At 40.5% G+C, this 11,715-nt stretch overlaps 1 protein-coding gene across 1 annotated transcript; it reads left to right on the plus strand.

Annotated features, from left to right (window-relative positions):
• Positions 1-4,945: 4,945 nt before the first annotated feature.
• prdm13 (PR domain containing 13) lies at positions 4,946-9,866 on the plus strand. Its single transcript, XM_028470545.1, has 4 exons — positions 4,946-5,116; positions 6,382-6,513; positions 6,635-6,755; positions 8,338-9,866. The coding sequence occupies exons 1-4, from the start codon at positions 4,949-4,951 to the stop codon at positions 9,864-9,866; spliced, it is 1,950 nt and encodes a 649-aa protein (XP_028326346.1). The 5' UTR covers positions 4,946-4,948.
• Positions 9,867-11,715: the final 1,849 nt, after the last annotated feature.

Raw genomic sequence — 11,715 nt, forward strand, 5'->3', positions numbered from 1 at the left:
CCAGATGCAACTTTCCCAACGTCACAGAATAATTAGGAAATAACAGACCTAATTCCTCCAGTTCTTATACAAACAAACTTAGAAACGCGTTATTTGGTTTAGAGATCATTTTTGAGAAATGAAACCGACTTAGATACGAAGAGGTATTTGTCTAAAATAGAGCTTTATCACCAAAATACAAAGTATTTTTCAAATGCTACAGCATGCGCAACTGGCGACCGGGGGCCACATGTGCAGCCCCCATGTGAACAGAACACAACACAACACAACACAACACAACACAACACAACACAACACAACACAACACAACACAACACACATGCGTCAAAAAACACGCAAAACGACCAAAAAATACACAACTGGTGAACAAGAACACACCAAAATGACTCCAAAAACCCAAAACGACAAAAAAAAAAAGAAAAAAAAAAGACCCAGGCAAATGATTGAAAAAAAAAAAAAAGATGAAAATAAAAATCCTTACAATTGCAAAAGGATAACAAAAATGAAGAAGATCAAAAAAAAAAAAAAAAAAAAATGTTATATACTTTTGCAGATATTTATCTAGTGATCCTGAATATGGTATCATGATCATTACAGTTTAAAGACTTATAAGAAATTGGCATCTATTTTCAAAAATTGCGATGAAATGAACAATCCATATTCGATCCGGATTCAACTCGGTGGGGTAATTGAGAAACCAACCAACTGCGTAAAATGTCATAAAGATCGGTCAATTAAAAAATTTAAATATTCAATTTTTGAAATTTTGCCAATGAGGAGAGGAGGTTATTTTGACTTAATTCTGCTCGCAGACAAAAAAAAACAAAAACAAATAAACTTTCGTGACAATATGACTTTCTTGGCTGAGGTAATGACACATCAAAAACTCAAACCCTTTGTTCTTTTCTAAATGCTGACATGAATGTTGACATAACGTGGCCCTCGAATCAGACCATCTATAAGTGTAAAAAGCTATGCTTAACTAGAAAACATCTAAATCCTAAATCAGGTGTTCAGCCTGATCCCATGAGCCATTCCCAACATGTTTTGGATGCCATGCTCCACTTCACCTGAATGAATCATCATGCAGCTGCAGGTGAAGGCCTGATAACAAGTTTCACAGTCAAGTTATATTTGGACCAGCACCCTAATCAGTCTGGAACCTGCACTAAAGTGTGTTGGACTATTTGTTGAGAAAAGCAGGAACACATTTAAACAATTTAATGTGATTCTGTGGTGTTTCTCTTGATTGTACTGTGAGGGTGGAATAAGAACAAGTCTTCATTGTTTCAGCTTGTCTGAAAACCAGAGAAATGAGATTTCATTCATTTGTTTTATTCGAACAAGTGTGACCAAATGGATGTGAGAGTTATAAGAGGTGTGGGCATGCATGTGGCGAAATAAATGAATGTAGACAAACACAAAGTCAATTCCAAAACGTGGGAATCGGTGAGAATTAGGCCATACTGCTAAGTGGGACAATGATTGGGGTTTTCCTTGAATAGGCCAACGAACAAAGTTTATGGGTCGACATAAAAAATGTGTTTTCTTCCGAGCTCAGAGAGGTCTTAAATGGTAGGCCATTGAAACCAGTCCAGGAGAGGTGGTGGTGAACCCTTGGCACCCCTGAAGTTTATTCAAGGAGCATGAATGGAGATCCCTGGTGGGGTATTGCTCTCTGTGTTTACCGCGTTGCTTTGCAGACAGGTTGTTATATATATTCATGGCTCGTTAATGGCCAACCAGTTAAATCACTGAGCCCCACCGAAAGGACATTTAATATCCAAAAAAGGCTGGCGAAAGTCAGGCAGAGCCGCCCATAAAAACGTCTCCCTCCCTTCTTAAGGTCCGATTCTTCTCCATAGTCGTTATTTAAGTTCATTAAAGAGCCGTGCAGTCCTTTAAGAAAATTCTGTTGATTGACTCTCCAATATTGTCTGGGAATAAAGATCCGACCATGTAATTAATGTGTCTTCTTCTCCATTTCTTTCCTTCTGTCCTTTTCATCAAAAAAGAAGAGAGGGGACAATGTCGGCGGCCAAACCATTTAATTTCATTTAATTTTCCATCCCATTTGCTTCCAACACTGGCTTCACTCATGACACGGAGTCTTTTGACCGCTCCTGTGGGCTTCAGAGCGCACAGTGAAGCGGATTCACCCCAGCCACCTCTCCGCAGAGCGCAGAGAAAGGAAAGCTCATCCATTCCTCCCCTCCGTGCAGAATTATTCATTTCACCCATGGACTTAAAAGCAAGGCAGGGGTGGATGGGAACCAGTCGCAAATGGCCAGGCGTTAATAAATAACCTCTCAGCACAGCCGGGCGCAAACATTGCGCCCATTGATGAGATTGTTCGCGTGTCGTTCAGAACGAGAGAGAGAGAGAGAGAGAGAGAGAGAGAGAGAGAGAGAGAGAGAGAGAGAGAGAGAGAATGGGGACTAAATGTTTATTTATTATTTTCTTAATTGTGATTATAGTCCTTGAACATTTCTTCAGTGATAAGTGTTGCCCCACCCCTAGGAGTGAAAGGGATTTGTGGTGCTCAGGTCAGAAGTCATGTACATGTAGATGTAAGTGTTTTGTGTACAGGTATATGTATCATAACCCGATGCATGTGTGTGTGTGTGTAAAACTCTGTACATAACCTATTCCCCTTTTAAACTTATAAACACTTATAACATTATGTAAATGTTGTTCTACATCTATAATTTAATTCTATTTTATTGTTTTGCACATCACAATTGCAGCTATTTTTTTTTTTTTTTTTTTAATAATTTCAGTGTACATTGTTCTATGTCACACTTGCCGTGGCAACGTAAACTTGTTTCCCGCCCAATAAAGCAGTTTTTGAATTGAATTGAACTGAATTGAGAGAGAGAGAGAGAGAGAGAGAGAGAGAGAGAGAGAGAGAGAGAGAGAGAGAGAGAGAATTTGATGACTAAAAGTTATTTATTATTTTCTTAATTTTAATTATAGTCCACACATTTCTTCAGTGATAATTGTCACCCCACCTCCTTTGAGGAGTGAAGGGGCTATGTGGTGGACAGGTCAGAGGTCAACATGTTCATAGTCTGGACTGATCGCCCACTGGTTTTTGTTCCCCTTCTCTGGTCGGACTCATCATGACGGAATCAAAAGCCTGAGTTTAAACACATCCAACAACCTGCTGCAGTTTTATAGATAGTAAATGTTCAGTGAACCCTGATTGACAGCAACATATAAATGCATGAACATATAGCTGCATAGCATAGAACAGGGGTTCACAACTCGTGGTCTCACCCTGGGACCCACATTTTACCACGGTCAATAAATTGCAACCCACTTTTCTTTTTTTAAATAGCTGTTGAAAATACGCATATAATATTTTAAAAACATAAATCTATATATTTTCCATGTGTAACATGCATTTTACAGCATGTCAAAAGAAATGTTTCTTTTAAAATAAAAGAGGAGTCCAACATGAGAGACATTAAGTATTTATTTATTTTGACCGGCTGTCCACGACCCACCCAGTACAGATATGCGACCCACTTTTGGGTCCCGACCCACCAGTTGAGAATTGCTGAGATAGAGGTTTTTTGGTTAGATTATGTATTATAGTCATCAACTGTTACTCGCATCCATCCGTATAGCCTATTTATTTCAAAATAACAATATATATTTTATTTCATTATTTATTTAGTATTTTGATTTTAATCTTAATATGCAGATTTGCATTACCTCTATTTTCCAACACTGAAAACCACCGAGCTTCTGGGCAAATGGGTTTTTATTCAGGTATTATTATTATTCAGATAATAGTCTTTATATATATATATATATATATATAACATTTAATCTTCCCATATGAAGAGTAATGTAATCATATAGCCTAATATACTGCTCCAAAAAAGACGAGTTAGTTGCAAATATTATATTTCAGTTTTTACATAAGATATTCCTAGAAAATTACCTTTTAAAAGAAAAGAAAAAAAAATGTTTTAAAGACAATAAATTGTGTGTGTGTGTGTGTGTGTGTGTGTGTGCGTGTGTGTGTGTGTGTGTGTGTGTGTGTGTGTGTGTGTGTGTGTGTGTGTGTGTGTGTTCAGTACCTGCCCGATCGCAACCCGGCACACGCCGAGAGTCAATAGAAGTTAACAAGTCCTCTAAACTTTCCTGCTCCTTTTGTTCATCCAAAGACACAAAGAAAGGGTGGGAGAAAAGGCCTCTTTGAAGTATGGAAAAGCCAAAGAATGCCAGCCAAATAGATTTAAAGTAGCCGCTGATTTCCAAAAAAAAAAAAAAAAAACAGTGGTGAAAAGGAAGAATGGCAAAGGGTGAGGATTTATGGATGAATTATACAGTGGATTTGTCAGTTCAAATATCGGAACTGTCTGCAGGACAAAGCCACATGCTGAGGATTAATGGTCGCTCTGGACCTTTGATTCCGAACCCTCTTTTCTCTGCCCTTGGCAAATTGGATTTCGGGGATGGGAAGGTCGCCTGGCCCTTTGTGTCTCCTGACCGTTTTTGGAGCAATTCTTTATGTGTCGGGCTGAGGGAAAGTCTCCATGTGACCAGGCAGGCCCGTTTACCCTCTCCACACAGCTGCTGGGGGAGCCCAACTCTCTCACACTCACCCACACACACACACTGCTGCTGTAAACTCACCCAGGACCCCCACCCCAACCCACCCCTAAACTACCTTAAAGCGCAGCATCACCTCTGCGCACCCCCCCCCCCCCCCCAATATGAGCTCACACTCGCATCCTCAGAGGCTGGGTTGGGAGTGTGGGGGGCGGGGGGGGCGACATCACCCCGCTCCATCTAAAAGCCAGAGAGCGAAACACCACCGCGTCACTTTGAGGGCGGATATCGGCCTGTCCTCATCCTCTTCTTCTCCTCATCATCCTCCTCCTCCTCTCCCCCCTGCGCATGCACTCACCCACTCAGTTCCACATCAGTCTTCATGGTTCTGATCTCACCCCACGCAATGCAACCCACCCGGGCGTCCACCGCAGTCAGCGTGTTTGCAGACTGCAGCATCCCGGCCGGACTGCGGATAGGACCGGTGCCGGGCATCTTCAAACTGGGGAAGTACGTGTCGGATCGTAAGGAAGTTGGACCAAAGAAAAAGGTAAGAGAATGTATATCAAAGGAGCTGCAGACAATATGCGTGATGTGAAATAATTAAAAAAAGAATAAAAGTTTGCAATAGTTTAAAACTTTATTTATTTTGCTCGATTTTTTTAAAATCGAATTTAAAAGTCGTTTGTTTAATATCACTTTTAAAACTTCTCTTTACAGTCAAAGGTTATTTTTTTGGGTCAGATTTTCCAAGTGAATTTTAAAAGATCAATATACCGATGAAAACCAATATTGCATATTTTGATTTTTAAATATGCACTGTCAAAGTATATCAGGCCTTAAGACAGTAATTGCTCTGCTCTGTCATGTTGGGAATAACTGAGCTCCGTTAGGGGCCAACTTGTCAGTCTGCGCTTCTCCTTAACCGGCCTAATGGGCGGCTTTAGCTCCGCTGTGGGACTGCATGCATGATGCCCTCAGCAGCCGCACACATGCACAGCGCTGCCTGGCGGGCCTGTTACCAACATGAGCCGTTTAATTCTAATCTAACCCGGCCATAGAAAGATGCCATGGATGCCTCAGATTCAGCCTGAGGCAAATACATAAGATTTATAATGATTTTATTTCAACAAACAACTTCAAATCATAAAAAATAGAAGATGCTCAACAGAATGAGACCTTGTATCGTTTAATTGTCCTATTTAATCTTTACGACAGTAATTTTTTTTTTTATAATAAAATTAGAAAAAAAAAAAAAAATAGATTTGGTGTGCAAAAATAAAAAAAATTTCGGAAATAAATTTAAAAACCCAATTTCTCCATGCACAGTCGCTTTTGCACGCACAGGAATGTAAATGTGCAGAGCATGGGGCGCATCTATAACTGCATCCTGTTATTGTTGAGGCTGTCAGCGCGTGTGATTGATGCGTCTAAATGCGTGGCCCCGGGGCCGTCCGCGATCATCAGGTGCAATCTCTGTGTCAAATGTCACGCTTAGATCTTTAATGTCCTTGAACAGTTTAGAAACGCTCTGACACTCTTCAAATTCGTTTCCCATATCAACTCAATTAGGCCGCAGTGTCACTCTCTTTAGTCAATCACCAGCAGAGCGGATAAAGACGCATTGTGCGCGTTTTTGGTCATATGTCCATATCAGCTCCAGGTAAAAACAGTCAATGTTATACACAAAATACATTTAAAATTCAAAATTATTAATGAGGTTTGGAAACGAAAAAAAAAAAAAAAAAAAAAAAAACTCGCACAAAAGAAAAAGAAAAAGAAAAACAAACTTTCTAACATTCTTTCCCTGTGCAGATTCGCCTGAATCGGGGTGAATTTGTGGACGAGTCGGGCTGTCCTGTGCCGGACTGGATCGGACTCATCCGAGCAGCCAGGAACAGCCAGGAGCAGAACCTAGAGGCCTCGTCAGAGTTACCTGGCGGACAGGTGAATATCCCACACATGTGGCACTATTTTTTTAAAAAAAATCAGAATTATTTTTTAATGTCCATTGTTCATATGAACTTGTAAAATAACAAATTTCCTTAATTTTTGCTTCGATATGTAGATTTTCTACCGAGTGCTGAGAGAAATTCCAGCCGGAGAGGAGCTCAGTGTGTGGTACTCCAACTCTTTGGCCCAGTGGTACGACATCCCCACCACGGCCACCCCCACCCACGACGAGAAAGGTAAAGGAGAGTTAAGATACATTTGGAAAAATATAGATTATTATTATTATTTAAAAATAATAGACTCTCATAATAATGCTTGTTGCATCGTAAAAAATATTATTATTATTATAATTATTATTATTAATAAAAATAAATAATAATATTTTTCACGATACAACCAGCAGAGCATTATATGGCCTCATTGACATCTGTAAATGAATTCCAATATCATTAATGAGTTTCATCAATCTATATTGCTATAGCATCTAATCAACTATATTTTAAAAGTCTTATTATTTCCTACAGTTTCACGTTGGATTTTTTTTTTTCTTTTTTAATTTGGACATATGTTGTTTCAGATCGCACCCACGTTTACCCCATATTTAGGTTACTCTATTTATTAATTAATTTTCATTATTAATTACCACTGATCATTTTACAAATAGGCTTAACAGGACTAATCCTGATTTATAACATTGGCCACATTTCGCAGTGACTTCCCTGCAGAGCTCTTTATTCAACCTTAGTTCAGTCGTTAATCCTTTGTTGGGGCTAGTGATGATAAGGTGTTTGCGCTTGGGGATTAAAGTCTAATCTTGATCAAACACCAGATTAGCAGGACATAAATGTGTTAAAAAGATTAACATCCGTTTTGATTTATTTTCTTTTTTTCCAACATATGCCTTTTTTTTTTTTTTTTTTTCAAACTGAAGGCAGAATTTAATGTCAATTTGCGTCTGGATTAAATCACTAATTGGGGCACACTATTAAAGTGTTTGCGTTAATGAACACAAAAAGCAATTAAAAAAGGAGAAAATGATGCGTTTTTGTGGCGGTGGAAGAAGAAGGGGCTGGTGATTCAGTCACAGGCTTAAGGTTAACAAATGTCATTGCTTCGTTGATATTCATGTATTCAAAAGCAAATAAATTCAAAAACAAGTGCTTCACGGTGAATTAGGTGGGTGCGTTAAGGTATTGTGGCCTAATGAATGCTAACTTTTATGTGGGGTGTATATTGCCCTGATTCACCGACCCAACACACCGTGCGTGCTCCTGGACATACGCTCCCTCCCCATTATCAGGCACCAACAGATGGGCCGCCGTCATTGTTTCTGGAGACTTGCGATTTCAAGCAACAGCTGCTGTCACTTCCACGGGAAAGAGCGCAGGGAGGAGAGGAAAGGGCCGCATTCAATGCGCCGCCGACGAGGAGAGGAGCGCCAGATTGGGAAGGGCGTTTGCTCTTTTGATGCGGATCATAAACAATGACCCGCATGAGGATTACAAAATCATTACATCTCTGTTATCCTCCCAGTGCGCGACATGGGGGGGTCATTGTGGCTAACTGTATCTATTACCAGTTGGCACTGGATTCAGACAGGATCCTGTTTTTCCAATACATTTATTTAAAGGCCTAACGCTTGAATTTTTATACATATTTGATATATTTAAATATACATATAATTCATTACGCACCATATTGCATTTTACGCATCAATACCGCGCGTTTTCACAAGTCGCGCTGCTGTAATTTGGCCAATATGAGAACATTATTTATATTTCTAATATTAATTGTCATATTTTTTTTCTTTCTCTTCAGGTGAGGAGCGCTACATCTGCTGGTACTGCTGGAGAATATTCAAATACCCAAACACACTAAAGGCCCACGTCCACTTTCACTGTGCCCTCAGTAACGGGCGGGGCTTTGTGGGCAGCGAGCAGGCCAGGAACACCGAGACCTTCAGCAGATCCCCAAAGTCTGGAGACATCGCCAACACCTCCACGTCTCCGAGGATAGGTCACCATTCTGTGTCAGAGTCCAGCAGGCGGGTTGTGTCCTCATCCTCGGCCTTTTTAACTAAAGCGGTTCTTTCAAAGAAGAGCAGCTCAGAGGACCAGGACCGGGCCCTGGACATGAGCGTCACCTCAGCCAGAAACCAGGCCCACCTTCTCGGCCTGGGCGCAACATCCTCAGTGCTGAGCAGCATGGGTTTCCATCCGGGGGTGCGCTCAGCTTTCAAACCAACAGGACTTTCAAAGGTCCCGGGGCCAGACTCTAGAGAGGGGGTCCACGCGGAGCTGAGCGGTCTGGGGTTCAGTAAACTCATTGGAAACATGAAACCCATGCGTAACGTGGGAGAGGGCGTTAACGGGGGAGGAGGCGGACACCCTCCGAAGTGCGCACCTGCAATCATGGACTCCGCGTCTCCACCGATGGTGCAGTGCACCAACAACATCAGAGGTTTCCCTCTGCTGCCCCACATGGAGGAAACCACCTCTGCGTTCAAGCACGTGGAGAACAGAATGCACCCAGGTCTATCCCCGTCCCGGTACCCCCAGATGCCCCCTGGACTCCACTTTGAGAGGTTCGCTCTCCCTCACTTTGAGGGGGTCAAGACCTACGGTGGGGACTGTAACATCCCACTGATGCCTTTCACGGTCTATAACGGGGAGCTCTTATACAGCTCGCCCTATTATCCGCTTAAATTCCACTTCAGTAACCTCCTTAAATACCCAGAATCCATGTCGTACTTTGGCGCGCCCTCGCTCAGCCAAGACCTGGGCTCCATCACAAACATTGACCGTGAGATCGCCATGCACACACAGCAGCTGTCTGAGATAGCGGCTGAGAAGAACCGGACTAGACTGGAGTCCATGCCCACCGGCAGCACCAGCAACCCCGGCCCTGGGAAACCCAAAAAGGGCCACTTGTGTCTGTACTGCGGTAAACTGTACTCCAGGAAATACGGACTAAAAATCCACATGAGAACTCACACAGGTTATAAACCGCTCAAGTGCAAAGTGTGTTTCCGGCCCTTCGGGGACCCCAGCAACCTGAACAAGCACATCCGGCTGCACGCGGAGGGAAACACGCCCTACAGGTGCGAGTTCTGCGGGAAGGTGCTCGTGCGGCGGAGGGATCTGGAGCGGCACGTGAAGTCCCGACACCCCGGGCAGAGCGTGAAGAAGCTGGACGACAAACCGGACGGAATGTTCGAGGACACCGAGCACAAGCGCGACAATGAAAGCGACGTAGACGTGTGTTTCACCGACGACCAGAGCGACCAGGACCAGGACCAGGACCAGGACCAGGACTCCAGCAACAACACCAGTCCAGAAAAAGACTAAAAATAGGTTTTCAATTCAGCAGAACATAAAGCACATTTTTACAGTAGTTCTCGTGACATATTGAGCCAAATTTCGATATAAGGTTAACTTTTCCCATGTTGTAATAAAATACCAGAACAGTTATTTGAATTTTCACAAGCTGTTCTTTATTTATCATTATGTACACCGCAATGGGTTGGTCTGCGAAGGAGTCAGTGACACATTTATGTGCCATTACTTAATTCCTCGTTTCCTTTAAAAATATTTTGAATTTTGACATAAAAAAAATCCAATATTTTTCTTGCCTCTGCATTCCTTCAGACATTTTTTTTTTTTACAGTACACGAATAAAACTGGCGACTAACATTTTTGAGAAAAAAAACAAAACAAAAAAAAAATCTAATGCCGCCAACGATGTTTAGGCACAAAATAATAATATTTGCAGCATCTTATTGTCTCCTTAATAAATAATGTTTTTTTCCCGCGTTGGAAAAATATGTCTTAGACAAATAAACCCCGCGGAGTCAGGCGGATTTGGCTCTGTTAAAAGATTAAGTTTGAAATTTATTTCTGTAGTGTTTTAATTGTGAATATTATTCCCTTTGTTTAAACTTTCAATCGCACTTTAAAAACAGCAATGGGGACTTACTTCACTGTCAAATGTTCGACTTCCTGGCCTCCCTTCTTCTTTTTAACTGCGACTCAACGATGTACCTACATTTGCACTTTGTCTCTGAACAAGCATCCATTTATTTATTTAAGGATTATTTGTAGATAAAGGAACAAACATGTATTAATTGCAGTCATAGCCTGTGGAAAAAAATTGTAAAGTATTCTATTTGACATTCCAGTGGAGAAGTGTTGTATATGTATGTGTACAGGTGATAATGTCATCCAGGGCAATATTTTACTTTTGTCAATTATATTGTTGTTGTTGTTTTTTTTGTGTGTTTTTTTTTTTTTTTTTTTTTTTTTTTTAAAGAATAAATTTAATATAAAACATTATGATGTTTTTGAATGTTGAATAAATATAATCAAAAGCAGCTGGCGCATCAACCTGTCAGGGTTATATTTGAAGCCTCAGAATAAAAAAATCGAGAAAACCTCATTTATTTATTTTTTCCAGAGCAGCAATATAATAAAACGCATGGAAAATATCCAAATAAAAGATAGTCTCTTGTCAAATGGACACCACCATCCATCCATCCATCCATCCATCAATTTCCTAAGTCAGAAAATGCGTAAACACGTTCACTATATGCGTGTTTTGGGGAAAACATGAAGAAAAACCAGTGATCTATAGGGAGAAAATACACCCCCCCCCCCCCCCCAACACACACACACAGTTTTATCTAAAATGTATTTTAAAAACAAATAAATAAACCGGGCCGTATATTTATTCTGCATCCTTTTGCAAAACTGATGAAACAAAACCCTGTGCACCGGATTTAATAAAGATGATTCAGTTTGTGTTTCATCATACAGTAAAATAAATTATGAATAAACAAGCAAGTTAGTAAGTAAATAGATGAACAAACAAACAAACAAACAAATAAATACATAGATAGATAAATAAATAAATAAATAAACAAACATAAATATTGTATTGTGCAGAATCAACAAATACATTCATGAAATATATGGAGGGTTTTTTAAGCAACATTTTTTTTTAACAAGCCATTGTCACTGTGTGGACATAAAATTTGAGTAGCATTTAAGGGGATAAGAAACCACAACAACAAATTATGAGCCAATGTACATTTAACAATAAAGATATTGTACCTGGCATCATTCAATTCAGCAGATCACACCCAATCATATATAAGCTTTGTGCCAAATATGTGAGAAAATTGTTTCAGTCTATCACGTT

Source organism: Gouania willdenowi, chromosome 16 (genome assembly GCF_900634775.1).
Source record: "Gouania willdenowi chromosome 16, fGouWil2.1, whole genome shotgun sequence".
NCBI classification, from domain to species: domain Eukaryota; kingdom Metazoa; phylum Chordata; class Actinopteri; order Blenniiformes; family Gobiesocidae; genus Gouania; species Gouania willdenowi.